Source organism: Callithrix jacchus, chromosome 3 (assembly GCF_049354715.1).
Source record: "Callithrix jacchus isolate 240 chromosome 3, calJac240_pri, whole genome shotgun sequence".
Classification (NCBI taxonomy): domain Eukaryota; kingdom Metazoa; phylum Chordata; class Mammalia; order Primates; family Cebidae; genus Callithrix; species Callithrix jacchus.
The window spans coordinates 21,611,009-21,634,958 of NC_133504.1; the positions used below are offsets into that span (position 1 = coordinate 21,611,009).

At 36.4% G+C, this 23,950-nt stretch overlaps 1 protein-coding gene across 14 annotated transcripts in view; it reads right to left on the reverse strand.

Annotated features, from left to right (window-relative positions):
* CLCN3 (chloride voltage-gated channel 3) overlaps positions 1–23,950 on the reverse strand; it is a 102,369-nt gene that overhangs the window by 29,470 nt on the left and 48,949 nt on the right. For 12 of the 14 annotated variants that reach the window (XM_035292661.3, XM_017970148.4, XM_008992465.5 and 9 more), the window contains 6 exons: positions 14,489–14,646; positions 8,524–8,623; positions 6,853–7,040; positions 5,438–5,560; positions 3,821–4,027; positions 255–335 (listed from right to left, as the gene is read on the reverse strand). In XM_035292661.3, the coding sequence (XP_035148552.1) occupies positions 255–335; positions 3,821–4,027; positions 5,438–5,560; positions 6,853–7,040; positions 8,524–8,623; positions 14,489–14,646 (857 nt within the window). Of the gene's footprint in view, positions 1–254; positions 336–3,820; positions 4,028–5,437; positions 5,561–6,852; positions 8,101–8,523; positions 8,624–14,488; positions 14,647–23,950 lie in introns of all 14 variants that reach the window. The other 2 variants (XM_078366282.1, XM_078366281.1) reach the window with 1 other exon arrangement.

The window sequence follows — 23,950 nt, forward strand, 5'->3', positions numbered from 1 at the left end:
GATGGTCTCGATCTCTTGACCTTGTGATCCACCCGCCACGGCATCCCAAAGTGCTGGGATTACAGGTGTGAGCCACCGCGCCCGGCCCCAACATTTACTTTTTATGTAAGAATGAGTAGAAAACAACTTTAGAAAAATAAATTTGAAAACAAAGTCTCTACCTATTACATCACCTAAAAAACTGAAATGTGTGCTAAAATATATTTGTAATGATAATTACGTATAATTTTAATTGTTGTATTCTTTTTACCTACCTCCTCCAGACTGAAAAGAACTCCTCCAATGGGTGCACCAAAAGCTACAGAAACTCCTGCAGCTGAGGCAGCTGATAGCACCTAGAAAGAGGATATGGTTTATTTCTTAATTCCTTAGAAATTCAAACATACCAAATAAAAATTCTTCATGTCACTTGAATTTTCTAAGTGGCTTTTCTGAATTTAACCTGCATGTTTGTTTCCTTGCTCCCTAAGCAAAAGGCAGGTATTCATTTATTTTATTAAGATTTATCTTTTTCTCCTGTGCTTTAATTGAAAGGTCATACATTTACTAAGCAGTTAAAAAACCATTTTTCCAGACACACTAATGTGAATGTGGTGTAAAGAAGAGGAGGCAATGAATATAGACAATTTTCAAGATGTGTGTTTGTGTGGTTAAGAGGGGAGGGCAGTAACTGGGATGGGGGGTATTTTTAAATAGGATGTAATTTCTTCAGGTTTTAGAGCTAACAGCTCCAGCAGAAACAGTCTATTCCAAATCCTAGCAAGATATTCAGGGAAATGAAGACCTAGTAAGATTCCCCATATTTTACTACCCTATGTCCTCTGAAATACTGCTAAAACACTGTTAATCTAGAGAGCCTCATTCTGAAAGCACACACAACAGCTTCTCAAATGACAGTCACCAAGCAGCATCTCTACAATAAAATTAAAAGAAAAGAAAAATCCAAGAATATGCTTCTGTGTCCTCTGTCTAGTCCCCCAGTCTATCAGATGGTCAGGGTCTACTTCCCACCAGTATAAAGCCAACTACACATATAATTTCACTAAGGTTTTATTTGTGATTATTTTTCTAAGAGTCTGTATTTCTTTCTTTTTTTTTTTTTGAGACGAAGTTTCTCTCTTGTTGCCCAGGCTGGAGTATAGTGGCATGATCTCGGCTCACTGCAACCTCCGCCTCCCAGTTTCAAGTGATTCTCCTGCCTCGGCCTCCCAAACAGCTGGGATTACAGGCGCCTGCCTCCACGCCTGACTAATTTTTGTCTTTTTAGTAGAGACAGGGTTTCACCATGTTGGCCAAACTACTGACCTCAGGTGATCTGCATGCCTCGGCCTCCCAAAGTGTTGGGATTACAGGCACGAGCCACTGCGCCCGGCTAAGAGTCTATTCCTTTCACTACTTTAATCCAGCAAATATCCAAGGCTACCTAACGTATTTCTTCAAATGGTCAATTGTTACATTTCCAGAAAAAAAATTAGAAATAATCAAAATTAAGCTGTAAATGGTAAGAGGATGAACTCTAGCGAGGCTGCTGTGTTGAAATCATGGCTCTGCTACTTACTGGCTGTGAGACTATAGATATACAGCCTCTATGTGCCTCAGTTTTCTCTTCTCTAAACTGGGAATGTGATAATATTACTTAGCTCTTAAGGATTGAGTACATATATAGAGAGTGCTTAGAACAGTGCATGGCACCGAGTAAATACTTTATACAAGTTTGGTGAATTAAAAATAAACAAATAAATATTTGTTTTAATTAAATTGTTGGCATTAGAATGTAGATTCTGCTTATTTGGGGAGGAAAGGGAGCAAATTTAACTTCCTTCCCTCCACCCCACTAAAAGGAATGCAAACATATTTATTTATTTGAATGTCCTGATTCTGCATTTACAACCAAACTAACACCTATGTATCTATAACCCATACACGTTTTAATCTGTTTCCTAAGTGTCTAAGAAGCATTTAATTTAACAACATCAGTACTCTCCCCTCTTGTCTACATAAAACTATGGGGTCTTAATGCTTTCAACTAACAGTGAAGTCTTGCCATCTATACATATAATAAGGTGACAGAATAATGTCTTAAACATTGACTAATCACTACAGTGTGAATATTAAAATGTAGATAAAGTTAATTTCTTAAACATCTAATAAATTATATATATATATATATATATTTTTTTTTTTTGATGAAATGGGGTTTCTCCATGTTGGTCAGGCTGGTCTCGAACTCCCGACCTCAGGTGATCCACCCGCCTCAGCCTACCAAAGTGCTGGGATTACAGGCATGAGCCACTGTGCCTGGCAATTACATTTTTTTGAAACTCAGAATGAGTAAAGTAAAAGTCTTACAAAAAATGTCAAGGTACAACAGGAAGTAAAGGAATTGAATTGGGGAGGCAGATGTTCTAGCTCCATCTTAGCCACTGACTTGCTATGCTACAGGATAGTTTTGAGTTTTGTTTTGAACACACACAAATATATACCTACACAGTCGTAGGAGCAGTAATGTAGTAGATAAGACCACAGACTTCAGGGTCAAAGAAAAATGAATTTTGATCCACATTCCACCGCTCACTAGGTATGTGGTCCTGGGCAAGTTAGTTAGCTGTTTTCAGGTCTAGTTTCCTACTCCATAAATGAGGATAGCATTTTACTATATGTAATTTACTATATAGTAAATTATACATTTTACTATATAGTAATTTACCGTATTACTAAATCACTGTGAAACTAAGTTTTAAAATGCAAGTGAAGTATTTGCCACAGTAGCAGATACACAGAAAGTAATCAATAATGCTAGCTCTTTTGCTGTATAGTAAAGTATTAGAATCATAATTATTCAGAGACGAAACTATGATGATCTGAAGTATTCCACTTTTGGGATATCTACAGCCAATGCAAGGACTATATTTTAATGTGAACATTAAAATGTACTAGAATTATTTCAATTGAAGATTAAACCATTTGATAAAATAGTCTACCTTTTTGGTTATAGTACATAAAAAAACCCAACAAGAAGAAAAGGTTATGCCAGTATTTAATGAGATTTTTTAAAAAATCATATCTTAAAACCCAAAGATCTCTGCACTAACTAGTGCTGCAGATTTAGATTCGCAAACTAGGAAGGGACTGGGCTCCCAAAGTCTAGAGCTAATATAAAGGACTCAGGAAAATACCCAGAGCAATCCAGAAACATCAGAGGAAATTCATAATACATATAAGGTTTAAAGGTCTTGTAGAAGATCCAGGCTGGCCTAAAGAAACGGTAAAGGAAATTGCCTTAAACAATCAAATGAAAGGGATTTCCTGTAATCTCTTTTAATGTAAATTTCTGATTTAAACTTCAAGAGGTTCTAAAGGCCCTCAGAATTTCCCCATGGTGCTGGATAGCTTTTTTCATAATCACACTGGCACCAGACACTGCCTCCAGGAGGAAAACACAACTATTAGGATTTCCCAACCTCTTAATGTTGAAAGTTAAGAGTAAAAATCAAAGCTAAGTTTAGAAAACACATCAGAATAAGAAAGATGTCAGGTGAAATGAAAACAGAAAGATCTTTGTGAAATGCAACTGAAACCCAATGGATACCAGCTGTCTGTCTAAACCTTCTCTGAAATAAAAGACTGAGCAACACTGGGAATAGATCCTAGAAAGACATTACAGATTATTCAGGAAAAGCAAAAGAAGCACAAATTAATCTCAAATAAAATTGTTTATATGAATACAGAATTTATTTTTATACTAAGAAGTTCTTTACTTATATAAGCTCTATATATAAACAAATATTTTTCAGTCAAATTAACTACAAAAGACACTTACCTCCCTTTTTTTAGCTTCATTTGTGCTATACTTTGGAAAGAGGTAGGAAAAGATATTTCCGCAGCAACAGGCAACATGTACGAGGGGCCCTTCTTTTCCTAAACTCAAACCTGATGCCACAGCCAGGACTAATGTGATGGTTTTAATCATTAAAGTCCATTTTCCCAAGTAACCTCTGATGATGAATCCACTCAAAATGGTTTTAATCTACAAAGCAAAGATTAAGGCAGCTTAATTTCCTTTAAGAAACATAGATCCTTGTTTTATGCACAAAAACGACCTTGCCAATTTTAGCAACCTATAGAAAAATTTAGTTAATTTTTCAGAAACTTTACCTATTATGCTACATATAATAAGTTGATATCCCAATCTAATTCTCTACCCAAAAAAGGAGAGAAGGCAACTCTATCTTAGGAACAAAATTAAAATATCAGGCTATGTTAAAATGAATACAGACCTTAATTATAAGGATTATAATTATATAACCAAGAAAAAGGCAAATTGAAATATTTCTGTTATAAAAGCATATCTTAAATATATTTTGGACACTGCGTCACCAATAAGAATATTATGTTTTCACTGAGCACTGTAAATATGTGGCATAGTTTTTATATATCATGAAGGATAAATTACAACTGTTATATACTGCATGACATTACTTTTTATAAAAGATATTCTTAATATAACTTTAAAGATCACTACAATTCCATTTTAAAAAGAAATACATTAGGAAAAAGTTGGTAACTTATTTAAATATGGAAAAATAAAAGAGAGAAAATAAATACGTTCAAATCAAGTTCAACCAAACCTATGTATAACTCTATTGTGATGAAAAGTAAAACTCAAGTTTGTACTATTCACCCACTATGATCAACTACTTTCTCAAAGCATAAAACGGCCAGATTCAAGAATAATTAATCAAAAGGTGATTATAAACAGAGAATGAATGTATTAAAATCAGGGTCATAACAGCAAAATATCATCTAATCCATCAAAGAACATTAGGTCACAAGATACTTTTTCCAGGCTCTTGATGTTCAAATAAATCTTCGGAAAATTTGCCTAGTCATGTGTTAAATTAGTGTGACAGAAAAAAAAAAAAAATCAACTTCCAGCTGAGTGCGGAGGCTCATGTCTGTAATACCAGCACACTGGAAGGACAAGGTAGGCAGATCACCTAAGGTCAGGAGTTTGAGACCAGCCTGATCAACAGGAGAAACTCTGTCTCTACCAAAAATACAAAAAAATTATCCAGGCGTGGTGATGCATGCCTGTAATCCCAACTATTCAGGAGGCTGAGGCAGGAGAATTGCTTAAACTCAGGAGGCGGAGGCTGAGGTGAGCTGAGATCTCGCCATTGCACTCCAGCCGGGGCGAGGAGTGAAACTTCATCTCAAAAAAAAAAAAATAACCTCCATAGTAAATGATCAAATGACTACTGAGAACAGTATTTTTCAATGATGTTTACAGCTTGTACTTAAAAATTTTTTTTCATATTATGAAAGAAAAATAGGCATATTTTTCATAAAAAAAAAACCTCCTTTTTTTTTAATCACTAAGGGCAAAAAGATAAGCATCACAATAACGTTTAATGACACTAAATATTACTTGGCTTACCTCTGGAATTCCAGAGCCACAGGCATATGGAGCAAATACCTTTACCAGGGAAACTGCAAGAAAGGCAAAACTCAAGGCCCAGAAGATGTACATTATGTAGTTCATGATATAAGAACCAGGACCCTAAAAAGAAAATAGTTCAAGAGTATGAATTTAATTTACACTGCACCTCTAATGCAAATGCTTGTCATAAGAAACTTAAGTAAATGGCCAGGCATGGTGGCTCATGCCTATAATCCCAGCACTTTGAGAGGTTGAGGCAGGTGGATCAGCTGAGGTGAGGAGACCGAGACTAGCCTGGCCAACACGGAGAAACCTGTCGCTACTAAAAATGTAAAAATTAGCCAGGCATGGTGGCACATGCCTGTAATACCAGCTACTTGGAAGGCTGAAGCAGGAGAATTGAACCTGGGAGGTGGAGGTTGCAGTGAGCCAAGATCATGCCACTGTACTCTAGCCTGGGCAACAGAGTGGGACTCAATCTCAGAAAAAAAAAGAAAAAGAAAAGAAACTTCAGTAAAATGTGGAAAAGTTTCCTGGTTTATGTCCACAATAATAAAAGCTTCATATGAACAAAGTATTTAAGTAAAATCCAAAAATTCATGTCTATATTTACCAAGGAGCCTTGAGCCCATTTAATCTTTTTCCTAATCCCTAAAGTCTTGTTACCAAGACATCTCAGCTATACTTCACCTCTGCCTACAAACCACTTTTTGGAACCAATGGTGGAAACAAATTACATCAGCATTCAGATTTCATTCTGCTGCAACTTTCCAGATCATTAAATAAAACTCAATTAAGCCTGGTGAGAAACAGCATACTACTCATCTCTCCGCAAATATACACTTTTTAGCTCTAAAGTTCAGCTAAAACAAAATTTTAAAAATATATCCATATGCCATCTTGTAAAAAATATACATATGACATCCTAAGTTCTAAAAGGTTCTTTGTAAATCACAATAAATTAATCATTTAAATGCTGTAATGCCACAAATAAATATCTCTGATTTTCTTTAATGTATCTCTACTTAGAAGGTTGATTTTACCAAATTATTTGATAATCATACTTTCATAATTCAGACTTCCCGATCTTAGTAATATATTAGTTTCAATAACTTGACTTCTTAGTAACTTTACACAGATCCTACTGCAATAACAATTACTTCTTTTCTACTACAGCTCAAATATATTTGCATCACAATCCAGGGGATTTGTTATATGACTATGTAGTTAACTGATACAAAAGCTTCTTGAAACAATACTGCACTTAATTCTTTCCTGCTGCAATGTGTTCGGGGTGGATCCATTTAATGTGGATGCAATCATCTAATATGTGATTAATCCTACAGTTAAATGAATTGAAAACATTTTGCTATATCAATGATTAATTCATCTTGATACAAAGCAAGACTGACCTCCGCTTGACCGATGATTAATTCTGCCCACGTTTTCCACTGCGGACATTTATCCCTCTCTTCAAACGTCGTTTCATTAGATCCCCAGCAGCACTGCTCGTGGTTGTACCACAACGCACTAAGGCAAATGCCCTCCTTTAGGTCAGTCATCCAGTCGGCAGCAATGTCTATTAATCCAGCCAACGCCCCTGAAAAATAGGTTGGAGACGACCAAAAAAAGAAGTCAACTTTTTGGGAGTTGAGAACAATCTAGTTAAAAGGCAAGTGGAAAGCACGAGACTCCTAAATAAAGACTCATTTAAGAACCACATGGCCAGGCGTGATGGCTCATGCCTGTAATCCCAGCACTTTGGGAGGCCGAGGCGGGCAGATCATGAGGTCAGGAGTTTGAAACCAGACTGGCCAATACAGTGAAACCCCATCTCTACTAAAAATACAAAAATTAGCCATGCATGGTGGAGTTTGACTGCAGTCCCAGCTACTCAGGAGGGACTGGGACTTTAAAATATAAACATATATTTTAAAACTGCAAAGAGCTTTTTACAATAAAATTGCCATTTTTGTTTGGAATTTTAAAAAGTTACATCATTCAAATTAATTGTGATCCGAAGAACAGTGTTTGAAAGATACTGAAATATCTTCAAAAACAACTACTTGGCAGGGGGTTCACAAATTTAATTTTCAATCCATAACTTAATTAACAGACTCATAAATGATGTCAACGTCATGAAAATTTAATGTCCATTAGAAATAATTATTGAAACTCATAGGATTCATATTTACAGTTTTTTCTTAAATTACAGAAAACCATATATAAAGATTATTTTACTGTGAGAATATAAAAAATACACAAATTTATGGTCAAATCTGGGTCCTTCTTCTCACATAAAAAAAATCAGTGGGTTACATACACAGAGGCCATAAAATTATTATACACACCAATTAGAATTAACAGTACTTCCCTCTATTCTCTACACAAATTTTAATTTTTTTGTGGTCTTCTGAACATAATCTTCCAACATGGAAGCTGAAAGTGGTTATAACAATGCTTAACATTTGTTTTCAGGTCCTCAGCGTGATTTCTTAGATTCTCACACGTTGGGGCTTTGTGGTCATGCTGTGTAGCAGGTGATGGAGGGAACAGACTCTTGAGCGAAACAGCTTTAATTCAAATCCTGGCTTGCCACTTACTAAGCTGTAACACCTTAGTCAGACTAAGTTGCTCTTCTTCTGCTTCAGTCCCCTCATCTGTAAAATGGCGATAATGACAGCACTGGTACCATAGGATTGCCGTGAGGTTGAAACACATGTACAGTTTTTAGAACAGTGCACAACACATAGGAAGAACCTAATAAATATTGGCTATTTACGATGATCTTAACATCAAAAGATACTTTACTGATCATCTGATCCAAACTACTTATTTTACAGATATGGAAATTGAGCCCAGAAAGATCAACCAAACTGGATAAACACTTAAAGTGACAGAGCCAAGACTAGACTTGGAAGCCTCCTGCCTCCTAGTCTTATATTTAAGAATATTTTTTGAAGAAGAGAAACAAATCCTTTATAAAACCCAACGGCAGCTGAAAAAGAAACTGAGGGAAGGAGGAAAGAATGATTTATACTTCTGTTAACTAAAAAAAGGATTGCTTGAAAAATGTTCTTTACCTGATGCCAATCCTGTTAGTGTTACTACTAGCCATCCTGACCACGCGTCATACAAACTTTTTGTCATTTCCCATGCTGATTCTTTCTTTTTGCTGTTGATCTGAAATTAGAAACGTTTATGCTTCATTTTTCAAACTATGAATAGAAGCTACAATTCTAGGATCTAGCAATTTTTCTCATTTACCACACACAGAACAGTAATTTCTGAACTAAATAATGGAAAAGGTAAGTTTGGGGCAAAATTACATTATAGACAGTTGTTATACCTGTAAACCAGATAACAAGTCTTTACCTAAGATCTGCATTTATTTTTTATTAAAAAGGTTTTTTTTTTCTTTTAATAAATAAGACAGGGCCTCACTATGTTGGCCAGGCTGGTCTTGAACTTCTGAGCTCAAGTGATCCACCCACCTTGGCCTCCCAAAGTGCTGGGATTACAGGTGTGAGCCTGCACTACTATGTCCAGCCAAGAACTGCATTTTAATAAGAACCTTGAGATTTGAGTGCAAAGGGTGCACAAACTACATAAAATCTGACCTAGATTGTTTCAAAACATTATCAAATTTGAACTTCAATTGGTACACATAACAATCTTTTACATATGTCTTCTGTAAGACAATATGGTTTGAATTGTCTGTCATTCTCTGGTCCTAGCAGGTAAGTAGATTATAATGTTCTTTAGAAGATAGGATCTGGGTATAATACCATGCCCATAGATAAAACGTATTACTGAATAATCATGTGTACAAAGGGACCCCCTAAAACTTATAGGCCTTTTAATAAGCAGGTTTGCTTTTAATAAGCACTGGTAGAGTCCGGAGGCTCTTTCTTTACAATGTAAGGCAAAAGTGTCCTCTACTGGATATAGTGTAGGAAGTTAGGAGATTAAAAAGAGAGTAATAGATTTGATCCAGATCTCAGTACACTAAAACACAACAAGGTAAGTCTCACCTCTGTCACTAAGAATATACCTCTAAACCTATCCCTAACTAGTCCACACCTCTTCTGTTCTACTAGGATTGTTGCTTTTAAAAGCCATTTTCTCAGCCCAGGACTTCAGTGCTCAACTGTTCTGAAGGAGGGCTACAGCTGGAATTCAATGACCCAGTTTATTTCAAGCATCAGGTCTATTTAAAGTCGCAATTTCCCACTAAAATGATACAGTAAGTTCTAAGTTGAATGGTGATTTTAATTCTTCTACCCTTTAAGCAACCGAACACAGATATTAACCATTCTTTAGAATTAGAAATAGATTACTTCTTTCAAAAATAATCACTAAACCCCATGCTGCTTTTCCTCAATAAAAATAAATGTAATGTGTAAGAAAACATGATGATATTAAGTTGTTTTCAGACTGAGTCACTGCTGTTTTCTTTATATAATTAATGAGCACAGCACCAGAGTGAGGCACTGAAATAGCTGCTTGATAGAGTGTACCAAGTGAAAAGGATACACGTACAGAGAGGTCAATCATCACTGTTCCTAACAAAAATCTGGAAATCATTGTTCATCAATATAGCATCAGATAAATAAACTGCAGTATATCTATGTAATGAAAAATTCTGCAGCAATTAAAAAAGAATGAGACAGATGTAGTGTTAAAGCAAGATGGCTAAAAGTATGCTAAAAGACAGGAATATAAATATATATGCTTATATTTTTAAAAATCAGAAAGTAAACCATGAAGTTAAAAATGTAAATTTTTACTTATAAGGGGAAGAAGAAAATAGGTTGGATGGGACAGAGATAGAAACTACACTTCTCTGAACATACCTATTTTGTACATTTAACTTTGGAACCATGGAAATAACTTCATATATTTATATTTAAAAAAACTAAATCTAAAAAGCAAACCTTAAAAATTGAAGTAAAATTAAATGAATCTAAGGTGTATCTAATTGGTAACATAACGACACAGAAGAAACTATTCCAAGGGACTTTACAACAAAGTAATTCGTATGAACAACTGTGGTGGATTAAATAAAGAATAGGCCAGACACAGTGGCTCACACCTGTAATCTCTGCACTTTGGAAGGCAAAGGCAGGAGGACTGTTTGAGGCTAAGAGTTTCAGAATAGCCTGAGTAACACAGCAAGACCCAGTCTCTTTAAAAAAAAAAAATTAGCCAGGAATGGTGGTGTGTACCTGCAGTCCCAGGTACCCAGTAGGCTGGAGGCAGATTACCTAAAATTTTTCAGTAGGCAGATTGTTGGTGATGGTGTTGGTACTGTTATTCTGACAATGTCATATGTGTGTACTGTAGGGTAAATGAAATGACTATGTTTGCGATGGTCAAATTTTGTCATGACTTAAAGGAAATGCAGATTTAAGAACTAGAGGTTTAGCCCTATAGTTATTCATTTAAATTAGAAGAGTCATGTAAACTTAGGAGGCTGGAAAGAAACAATAGGCAACCCAGAAGTGACAAGTACCACTTAGTGCCCAGATTGCATCTATATATTTTCCTTCAGTGGAATCAGAGCTCCTTGGAAAAATGGCTGATTCCAGGTTTGCTGCAGGAAATGTCTATGATGAATTAGGATTAGGATTATCTAAGGACATGACAAAGGACACAGACTATAAACTAAATAAGCTCCCACTAATCTAAAATGAATAGGAACATCAATAAGGATAATAACTGTGATGATTAAAACACAAATATACTTAAATCCATGAGGCCGCAAAGACACAGAAACAAACAACAGGCAAGCAAGCAAAACATCTCACAGGTCAACTTTGAGGATGCTAAGGAACCTAGTATCTCAAGATTACTCCCTTCCCTGTACCATCTGTACTTCAGGGAATCCAAATGGTTGAGGTGGGGTAAACTCTCCATAAAATATGGAAGCTAATAAATAAAAATGGAACAACAATTAAACTGCAACCATTTTGTAAAATACTGAAATAGCAATATTTGAAATTATAAAATGTCAATCTGCTTCAAAATAATCTGGAATAGGAAAGCTACAAGTATAACAAAAAAATTCACCAAAAAAAAGAATTAGGTTCTGTATATGCATTGACATAGAAAGACTTTAAAATTTAATGTAGGCTCAGTGCAGGGGCTCCCACCTGTAATCCAGCATTTTGGGAGGCCGAGACAGGTGGATTACTTGAGGCCAGGAGTTTGAGACCAGCCTGGCCAACATGGCGAAACCCCATCTCTACTAAAACTACAAAAATTAGCCAGGTGTGATGGTGTACACCTGTAACCCCAGCTACTTGGGAGGCTGAAGCACGAGAACTGCTTGAGTCTGAAGACAGAGGTTGAAGTGAGTTGAGATCACACCACGGCACTTCAGCCTGGGCAACAGACACCTTGAAGGATCCCTGAGACTCGATTTTCAAGGGGTCTGTAAGAAAAAACTGTTTACAAAATATACAAGACATTATGTGTTTTCTTCGCTGTGTTGACATTTTTACTGAAAATGCAAAACCAATGGCAAAACTGCTGGCTCCTTAGCAAAAATCAGGCAGTGTCACTCAAATGTAGTGACAGTCATTACATTCCTGACTGCCATGCTTCCCGGTAAAATCAAATACATAAATAAATAAAATGCCAGTTTTAAATAAGAGCATCTTTGATGAAGTAGTACAAACTGCTATGCCCCAATCACTCAGTGTTTTTAATATTTTGTGTGATGAAATAAGAACTATGCATAAGGAACTAGGCATAACTATACGTATCTGCTGCATGTAGAAGTATGAGGTCATGTCCTAAAGAAAAGCACTTGTGTAATTCATTTGAGTCGCAAAATAAACTAGACCCTTAAATGGAATACCATTTTTACTTGAAAGAGTGACACCAAACTATGGTTTTTCAGACTTGGGAATCTGACAGATATTTTCTCAATAATGAAACTAAGTAATCCTGTCATTTTTAAGTAAAATAAATGTGTATTTGTTTCTAAAGACAGAATTTGAGCTATTCAGTAAAAATTAGAATTTTAGGAAACTTGTATCCATCACTGTGAGGATGAGAGGTTCCCATTATTTAGAGACTTTTCTGAAGAGATCGAAGATAAAATTAACAAACGTGATTTTTAAAATATTATATCCTATAATAAAAGTGTCAACATTTAAAAGATCCACATAGATCAGTGAATCAGTATTTTCCAAATGATCATTGCATGTTATAAAATCACATATTCAAAGTTCAAGGTTCAAAATCAATGGATTTTAATGTAACAGAAGACAAGGTTCATTGTTACAGTTTTAAAGTACACATTACAACTAATCTTTAAGAAACTAACAACTGTCATTTTAGTGTAGTATCAAAAAAGAATATTTGCAATAATTTTATAAGACTATGAAAATACTCATTGCTTTTCCAACTATATTATCTGTGCATGAGGTATCTAATATGATAAATATCTGTTGATAAAAACCATATAAAAAAAGGCTCCTTGGGGTTCTTCAATTTTTTTTAAGAATTTAAAGGGAATCTGAGACCAAAAAGTTTAAGAATCACTGGATTAAAGCACTGATTTCATGTACTTATTTTTAGATACGCACTAAACGTAATTATCATCTGATGAATCTCAGAAGCTGTACCTTTCATAAACAATATAGTACAATTTCAATTTCAGGTTTCACACACGTGTACACTAATATGGAAGCTTATAATTAATCTGTGTAGTCATTTTCACTGACAAGTAGATTACCAACACCAAAATTATACATGGCCTTCTGAGATTTGGAATTTTATTTTTCAAAAAGATTTTCTACTTTGGGAGGCTGAGGTCAGCAAATCACTTGAGGCCAGGAGTTCAAGACTAGCCAGGCCAAAATGGTGAAACCGCACCTCTACTAAAAATACAAAAATTAGCTTGGTGTGATGGCACAGAATTGTAATTCCAGCTACTCCGGAGGCTGAGTATAAGAATCGCTTGAACCTGGGAGGTAGAGATTGCAGTGAACCAAGACTGCACCACTGCACTCCGGCCTGGGCGACAGAATAAGACTTTGTCTCTCTCTCTCTCTATATATATATATATATATTGTTTCTTAAAAACCATTATTTTGTATAAAAACTAGCCATGAGGCATGGTGGTACACATGTTTGTAGTCCTAGCTACTCAGGAGGCTGAGGCAGGAGAACCACTTGAACCCAGGAGGCGGAGATTGCAGTGAGCCAAGATCACACCACAGCACTCCAGTCTGGGCAAAAGAGTGAGAAACTGCCTAAAGAAATAAATAAATTAATTAATTTTTAAAAATGTACCTTGGATTACATTTTCTTTTTTTTTTTTTGGTCAATCAATGAGAGCATGTAACGTTGCTCAGGTTGGCCTTGAACTCATGGCCTCGCCTCCTCAAGCGCCAGGACAACTGGCCGGAGCCACTGTGGCCCCCTGGATTACAATTTCAGTAAGTCATGACCACAAACAAAAAGGATCCATAAATTGTAATTTTATATGTTAAAGCCATTAAAAAAAAAACAGTTAGCAAATCATTATAACATTCAATAAGCTTTACTTGGGATCCAAGTCGAGAAATATCTCAGAATCAAACACTGGGAAAGGGGATGAAAGACAACAGCAAAATCCCAGAAAACTATCTGTCCCCAGTAGATTTCTTCTATTTCAACAGGAGAGAATTATGCAATGAGTTCCTTTTTTTGCCTTAGCTGCTGGGCTGCTCAAAGCCAAAATCACGTTGACTTCCATATCTTGAACTTGCCCTGTTCTTCCCCCAACTCCTGTACTGTATTTTCCCCTTTCCTTCTGATTCTACTTCCTGTTTGTTTTAGCTACCTAAATCCTTTCTGGAAAGATACAGGGTATAAGTAATCTAAAAAAATTAAACACAGAAAAAAGAAAAAAGCATGTACCACATATGAAATGTAGACATTTACTTATATTAAAGGTAAACACATTTTGGCAGCTTGAGATCATTGGCAGAAATGCATTATTAAATGATCTAATTATACACTACATTTTTTTAAATTACTAAAAACACTTACCCGTCTATGCCTTTCTCTGTCTTTACATTTTTCTCGCACCCAATCAATAGTATGGAAATCATCATATGTACCAACACCTGGAATTGGTTCATCCAAAAGATCCAGTAAATGTGTAGAACTGTTAATGCTGCCTCCATTTGTCATTGTATAATGAGTTCCTACAGGGGAAAAAGGAAAGTATGTTTTAGAAGAGACAATAGTGAGCTATGTGACCTTCTTAGAAGTTCATTAAGTCATACAGAAATAACATCACTTGAAATCAGTTCAATCAGTTTCATTTTTTAGAGAAAAATGTTAAGAAAAATTATCCAAAACTAGGAAATAAAGGCAAAAGATTATGGCATGTCCTTTTAAAGTCAAACCCAATTATCAACAATTTGCCTGCATAATAGTCACCTGATGCTCCGGAGAATTTTGAATGCCTATTTACTACTGATTAGGGAAAACACTGCAAAATTAGAAAATGCCCTATAAAAGATAAATTAAAAATCTTATTTTTTTACCTGGCAAAATGCACATGAATTCTGTCCCATAGAAAAAATAACCCTTAGAGTTGTGGTGGTGGTGTTTTTGCCCTGTAAGAATTTGCTTTCTTTCACTGAGGCTACACTTCAGTCTCATACATCCTCCTCTGAATCAGCCTTGTCATCGGGCTGGTTCCCACATTTGTCAAATAAATCTTTGACACATGTTCACTACATATCTTATATGAGTAACAAAGCCTGGAGAAATGTATTAGGAAGGACATTAAAAGACAGCTCAAGTAAAAGAAAGACAAGTGGCTTCTACATACAAAAATAAGCTCAATCTAACACATAAAATTAAATGCAAATCAAATCCACAGAATCATTTTCCTCTAGCAGATTAGTAAAGACAAAGTGTGTGAATGCACTAAGTTAGCAGAGCTATGATAAAGGAGGCCCTATGACAAAATTAGTAGTTTAAATATGAACTGGAATAATCCCTTTGGGAAGGCAAAAGCTAGCAAAATTTAATACACACAGATGCTCTTCAACCTAGCAAGTTCACTTCTACGTTTTTTTTTTCCTTGCAGCTACACTTGCATAAATCCTTGAATAAATCCATAAATTATGCACAATGTGGGCAGAACATCTTACTACATGCTATACAGGAAAAAAACAACAACCAAAAACATTAATGCCAAAGTGTTTATGAGCTAAAATGGGTTGGCCAAGAGCCAGAGAGTAAGTATTTGAGGCTTTGGATGCCACACAGTTGCAACAACTCAGTTCTGCCACAGTAGCACAAAAGAATCATAGACAATATGTATATAAATGAGTCTGAATGTGTTCCAATAAAACTTTATTTATAAAACAGGTGAAGGACAGGATTTGGCACAGGACTCATAGTTTGCCAATCCCTGATCTAAAGTCTGTACAGCAGACTTTACAACTGAAGACTTCGATTAAGAATTTTTTTTAATATAAATAGCACTTTCCTATACAGTGTAGGAGATACAAATAATAATAATAATAAACTGTCCCTGACTTCCAGGTACGATATAATATTTTTATAATATAACAAATTACATTTCGCAACAAAGTTCAAATACTGAAGTTCCAAGGTTCCAATATTCTTTCACTATAAATTTAGTGATGATACCTATAATTTGTTAAAAAGAAAGAAATCTTGAATCTATAGTACCTTGAACTAGGTGGGATTAATCTAAAAAAATATGAATTTTCAAATGTAATTTGAGATAAATTAGGCTACAGTTTCACAGTGAGATACATTCCATGTTAGATACATTTAACACCCATTTCTGAAAGAAGAAACATATGATATGAGTACAGTCTGTAAAAGACAATTTATATTACTGTTAGAAAAAGAGTTTTTGGGCCAGGCGCAGTGTCTCATGCCTGTAATTCCCAGCATTTTGGGAGGCTGAGATGGGTGGGTTGTTTGAGCTCAAGAATTTGAGACCAGCTTGGGCAACATGGCAAAACCCCATCTCTGCTAAAAATACAAAAAAAGAGCTGGGTGTGGTGGTATGCACCTGTAGTCCAGCTACTCAGTAGGCTAAGTTGGGAGAATTGCTTGAGCCCAGGTTGGTTGAGGCTGCAATGAGCCGTGATCGCACCACTGCATTTCAACTTAGGCCACAGAGCAAGACACTGCCTCAAAAAAAAAAAAAAAGAAAGAAAAGAAGAGAAAAGTGTTTAGAGTGTAAAAAAAAGACTGGGTAAGAAATACGATAATCCGAGTGAAAATTATTAGACCTGACAGTGGAAGTAAAGAGATACAAGCATTTTGGGAGGCAAATTGGAAATACCTATCAAAATATAAGGGCTCTACTTCTAGGAATTAATTCCACAAGCGCACAAAGACTTAAATATTTCATTGAGCCATTATTTGTAATACTGAAAAATTCAAACCCATGGAAATGAATTACATACATTTATGCAATGAAATATAATGCAGCAGTAAAAAGAATAAGGTTGATCAATATATACCTATAAAAAGTTGGCTACAATATAACACAGTTTTTAAAAAGGGTCAGGTGTAGATTAGCATTTTTAATATGTAAATTACAGTGTAACATTTATTTTGGTTTAAAAATTATGCTTCACAGGTATGCTCATGAATACAGAGAAAACAGTATGATCAAACGTGAGACAATATAGGTTATCTCTGGGGACCAGAATTGTCAAAAGCAGAAAATGAACTTTCATTTTTTACTTTGTACTTACTATACATTTTTGTATAAGCACACACACAATACTTTCATAGGACCATGGATATAGCTATGAAAATACAGCAATTCTAATGAATCCAATCATCATATAAGTAAATAGAGCAATAAACTGTTACCAAAACAGCCAGCTTCTAGTCCTATACAGCTGAGTAACTTTAAACAAGTTACCTTTAAATATTAAGTATCTATCAGCATCCTTGACAACTATATGATATGTACTACAACTTATAATAAAGATATATAAGCAAAGAAACATTTACATTTTTTCCAAAGCACTATAAACTTTGAAAACCTCATACATAATTTCAAATAGGTGATTTTAGCATAAGTGATTATAAATTATATCCTCAAAGTATTTTGTAATATGGATTTTAATGCCAAAAATTACTAGAGATTACTGAAAATTATTTGATATAGAATGTAAGGAGTGGCACTCTATACTAATGTTTTAAAAAATTGTGAAAATAAAACACACGGCATGTTTATTTTATTATAGAACTTTTAAGGAATGGAGCAAAATTCCCAGACTACTCTTGCAGTCTTTCTGGTTTGAACGAACTCATTCTTTTCTGTTTACAGATAAAGAAACAATTATATATGTTAAAGCCAGAATTTGAACTTTTCATAATCACTGTAAACATTCTTTTTTTTTTTTTTGACGGAGTCTTGCTCTTTTGCCCAGGCTGGAGTACAGTGGCATGATCTTGGCTTGCTACAACCTCTACCTCCTGGGTTTAAGCGATTCTCTTGCCTCAGCATCCCAAGTGGCTGGGACTACAGGCGCCTACCACTACGCCTGGCTAATTTTTGAATTTTTAGTAGAGATGGTGTTTCACCATGTTGGCCAGGCTGGTCTTGAACTCCTGACCTTGTGATCCACCCTCTTCGGCCTCCCAAAGTGCTGGGATTACAGGCATGAGCCACCACAGCCCATCAATATAAACATTCTTAAGCTAGAGCAAGAGATCATTTGAAATCAATTTGGGGGTAGGATAAGGGAGAAATGCACAAAGAACCATGACGCCAATAATATTAACTAATTTTATTACTGCTGAGATATAAGTCAATAAACTATTGAGTAGGGTTTGTTTTTTTTTTGATAATTCTAAGAGACATTAAGAACAGGACATGCTTTGGGAGGCCGAGGCGGGTGGATCACGAGGTCAACAGATCGAGACCATCCTGGTCAACATGGTGAAACCCCGTCTCTACTAAAAATTACAAAAAATTAGCTGGGCACGGTGGCGCGTGCCTGTAATCCCAGCTACTCAGGAGGCTGAGGCAGGAGAATTGCCTGAACCCAGGAGGCGGAGTTTGCGGTGAGCCGAGACTGCGCCATTGCACTCCAGCCTGGGTAACAAGAGCGAAACTCCGTCTCAAAAAAAAAAAAAAAAAAAAAAAGAACAGGACATGAATATAGAAGGGGCTAGTATTTTAAACAATGTAATGGTAATAATAAATGTTTGTTTGCTTCTATCAGATCCAACAGGGTTCTTGCTTATCTCCTGATTTATTAAACTTAAATGTCTGCCTTGGAAGCTGGAAGTGGTGGCTCACGCCTGTAATCCTAGCACTTTGGTAGGCTAAGGAGGACAGATTGATTGACCTCAGGAGTTAGAGACCAGCCTGGGCAACATGGCAAAACCCCATCTCTACAAAAACTAGCTGAGCATGGTGATACGCACCTGAAATCCCAGCTACTTGGGAGGCTGAAGTGGGAGGACTGCTAGAGGCTGGGAAGTAGAGAATGAAGTGAGCTGTGATTGTACCAATGCACGCCAGCCTCAGCGACAGAGCAAAACTCTGTCTCCAAAAAACAAAACAAAAAAAAGGTGTGCTTTGAAAAGGTGTAAAACTTCTGGTGGTGGCTCACACCCGGCACTTTGGGAGGCCAAGGAGGGCAGATCATGAGGTCAGGAGTTCAAGACCAGCTTGGCCATCAAGGGTGAGACCCCGTCTCTACTAAAAATACAAAATATCAGCCAAGCATGACGGTGCACACCTGTAATCCCAGCTACTTGGGAAGCTGGAGCAGGAGAATTGCTTGAACCCAGGAGGCAAAGGTTGCAGTGAGCTGAGATCATGCCACTGCACTCCAACCTGTGTGACAGAACAAGACTCCATCCCCCTCAAAAAAAAGAAAAGAAAAGGTGTAAAACTTCTAAAAAGAGAGTAGTACACTGACTTCAGTGTTTTCGCAGAAGTACTCCAAGAATAAATAATTTATATCATTCTTGGCCCAGGGTTTAAAGGCTCAATCCCTGCATCATGATGCTGTAATGTAACAGAAGGAGTTAATTAAGTTTACAAGTCATGGACAGACTTTATGTTGTCTTCATTTCCTTATCATTGGGAGTATTCCGAGCTCAGAATTTTCCCAATGCAAAAAAAGGCTCTGAAGAGCCGGACCTGGGAACCTGGCCGGTTCCCTGATCCAGTTTTTGGTAAACACCTCAAGGATGTTAGTTACATGATGAAGACATGGACAGTGTCCTGACTTGACCCTTCTTTGTTTTAAAAAGTATAAAAGATTGTTTAGCAGAAGCCGAACTGAGCTTCGATGGTGATTTGGTCTGGACTTGCGAAAACCCGTGCTGCTTTATTGCCGGTGTTGAAGTTTGTGAGCGTCTCTAGGTATCCTTGTAAATAAATTCTTTTTCTTTCTTTGTAAATAAACTCTTTTTCTCTATATACCTCGGCTGGTGTTTTTCTTCCCACAAATCTGCCTGAAAAGATTAGAAAATCCAAGCTTGGTACTGAGCAGTGCTCACAGATGCCCATGTTCATTTACATACAACGCACTCGAAAGCTTAAACTTTAGGCTTTAATAAAGCTCTTCCCTGCCCCCATCCTAATTTTATGTAGTAACTTTCACTTTGTAAAAGCTACCTGAAAGGCCATACATTTTCTTGAGAAAAAGCAATTGGAGAAAAAATATAACAGGAACTTTTATAATGTGAGGATCTGGCTCTGCTTTCTATATAATATTAAAAGTGATATTTAGAAAACTCATTTGCAGGGAAGAATCAGTTTTCTGGTAAGATGTACAGTATTTCTATGGTATTTTGGCCAAAAATGCACAAAATGAATCTTGTAAGGAAAAACCAGATACACCCAAACTAAGGGAAATTCTGCAAAATAAATGGATTGTATTCTTCAGAAATGTCAAGGTTATAAAAGATAAAGAATGACTGAGGAACTGTTCTAGATTAAAAAAGAAATGACAACTAACTGTAACATGTGCTCCAGGATTAGCTCCTAGACCAGGAAAAAGTCCTTTTTCTTTTGTACTAAAGGACATAGTGGGACAACTGGTATACTGGAAAATGGTCTACAGAACATGTCGTAGTGCTATCAACGTAAATGTTCTGATTTTGAAAAGTGTAGAAGTCTACGGTAGCCAAGAAAATGTCCTTTCTTGAGGGAATACACACTGAAGTACTTAGGAGTAAAAGCACATTATGTTTGCATTTTACTGTTTACATGGCTCAGAAAAAAACATATATAGTGCATACATGCCGTATATCTATATAAAATGCTACATAGTATATATTAGGCATATAACGGCACATATAATACTTGGAGAATAGAGACATAATGAACAAATGTGGTAAAATATTAACACTTCAGGAATCAGGGTGGTGGGTATATGGGATTCTTTGTACTATATTTAAACTTCTGTTACTCTGAAGATACTTTCAGAAAAAGCCTACTATAAACTATTTTGCAAACTTCATTTTACACCCTACATTGCCCTTCTCTGGGCAGAGCTGAAGAAACATGGACTACTGATTTTATTACTCTTTATGCAAAAAATAAAAAGTGAAATTTCTATACCATTTAACATGTATCCATAATACATCATTTGACCCATTTAAAGAATTTCCAGACTATTTGCAGCATGATGATAATAAGCAAACAACAGACTCATGAATGACGAAGTAGAAACTACAGACTACTCCTAACATCCTAATTTACACAACGATTCAGCAATTCAGAATCTCTGAAAACCAGAACATTTTCAAACATCCAAACATTCACTTTAGTATGTGACATTCAAATATTTCCTCTTATAATTTGTTCTGCCAAACATGAAAATCTGAGTAGTGTAAAGAAGGGGAAGAGGCCGAGCATGGTGGCTCAGGCCTTTAATCCCAGCACTTTGGGAGGCTGAGGTGGGCGGATCACCTGAGGTCAGGAATTCAAGAGCGGCCTGGCCAACATGGCAAAACCCTGCCTCTACTAAAAACACAAAAAATTTAGCTGGGCTTGGTGGCACATGACTGTAGTCCCAGCTACTCAGGAGGCTGAGGCAGGAGAATCGCTTGAACCCGGGAGGCAGAGGTCACAGTAAGCTGAGACCATGCCACTGCACTCAAGCCTGGTGACAGAGTAAGACTCTGTCTCAAAAAAAAAAAGAAGAAGAAAAATAAAAGGAAAATTTCTCTCCTAAACTGGGCAGAAGACACTGTATTTCTAATGTGATCACAAGAATGCCTACATACCCTACATGAGAAGTAATTTTAAAGGTATAATGTTTTCTAACAACAATGGCTTTAAAATAATCCTATTGGACTGTTTCTTTGCACATGGTTCTCTGAAACCTAAACTTGTACAAGATATGACTTACACAGGCTAAAATGAGATAATATACATGTTTAAATTTTTTTAAAAGCAACGGTATAAGTTATCCCACTTTACCTCTCAATTTCATCTTGTGCATGATTTATAAAGGATGTATCTTTTAGGTACCGTCACAGCATAAATTACAGTTCTCTCCTACATAAAGTACATCTACTCTTTTTTTTCCTATAATAATATTTCAGAAGCCAGGCACGGTGACTCACACCTGTAATCCCAGCACTTTGGGAGGCTGAGGCAGGTGGATCACTTGAGGCCAGGAGTTTAAGAGCAGCCTGGCCAACACAGCGAAATCCCAACTCTACTAAAAATACAAAAAATTAGCTGGGTGTGGTGGCACACACCTATAGTCCCAGATCCTCAGGAGGCTGAAGAGGGAGGATGGCTGGAGCCTGAGATGTGGACGTTGCAGTGGGCAAAGACCACACCACTGTCTCCAGCCTGGGCAACAGAGTAAAACTCTGTCTCAAAAAAAATAAAAATAAAAATAAATATATATATATATATTTTAAATTTTATATGTGTGTGTGCATATATATATACACATATATACATATATTTACACACATATATATACACACATATATACACACACACACACACATATATATATATACACACATATATATATACACACACACATATATATATAAATAAAACTAGGAAAGTTAATTGGAAAATGACAGTATAGCTCTTTTTCTTTTTGAGACAGAGTTTCAGTCTTGTTGCACAGGCTGGAGTGCAATGGTGCAATCTTGGCTCACTGCAACCTCCGCCTCCTGGGTTCAAGCAATTCTCCTGCTTCAGTCTCCCAAGTAGCTGGGATTACAGACATGTACCACCATGCCCGGCTAATTATGTATTTTTAGTAAAGACAAGGTTTATCCATGTTGGCCAGGCTGGTCTCAAACTCCCAGCCTCAAGAGATCTGCCCACCTTGGGTTCCCAAAGTGCTGGGATTATAAGCGTGAGCCACTGCACCAGGCCTGACAATATGGCTTTTCTAAAATGGATATCTGGAGGAAACTCTAGAGGACAAAGACACGTCTTTAGGATGAAAAAAAGGTAGTAGACTGCAGCCTCCTTGATTATGCCTTTCTTTCTCTCCTCAGTAAAAGTTCTTCTTACAGTTAGATTTGATTAATCTAAAATGACAGGATTTACCCTGGACTTCCCATTTCCCAAAGCATATGCGGTTCTCGTTTATGTGTGAAGACAGTAGTGGAGCTGCAGTGGAATACCTCTTGGAAGGACTAAACAACTTTCCTCAGTCAACACTATTTTCTTTTCCCCTCCACACACCTTCTCTGCAACAATTCACCAGAGACATCCACTGCCATAGGAAATGAAATACACAGCAGAGGATGGAGAACACAACTTGATATTATGGTATCCCGTTTCAAATGTAGGCTTCTGAAACCCACAGAAGAGACAAATTCTTTTTTTTTAAAATTTACATTCTGAGATACATATTCAAAATGTGCAGTTTTGTTAGATAGGTATACATGTGCCATGGTGGTTTGCTGCACCCATCAACCCATCATTTAGGTTTGAAGCCCTGCACACATTAAGTATTTGTCCTAATGCTCTCCTTCCCCTTCCTCCCTACTCCCCAACAGGCCCTGGTGTGTGATGTTCCCCTCCCTGTGTCCACGTGTTCTTATTGTTCAACTCTCACTTATGAGTGAGAACATGTGGTGTTTGGTTTTCTGTTCCTGTGTTAGTTTGCTGAGAATGATGGCTTTCCAGCTTTGTCTATGTTCCTGCAAAGGACATGATCTCATTCTTTTTTATGGCTACATAGTACTCCATGGTATATATGTGCCACATTTTCTTTATCTAGTCTATCATTGATGAGCATTTGGGTTGGTTCCAAATCTTTGCTATTGTAAATAGTGCTATAATAAATATGTGTGCATGTGTCTTTATGGAAGAATGATTTATAATCCTTTGGGTAAATATCTAGTAATGGGATTGTTAGGTCAAATGGGTAATTCTGGTTCTAGATCCTTGAGGAATCACCACACTGTCTTCTACAATGGTTGAACTAATTTACACTCCCACCAATAGTGTAAAAGCGTTTTTATTTCTCCACAGCCTCAACC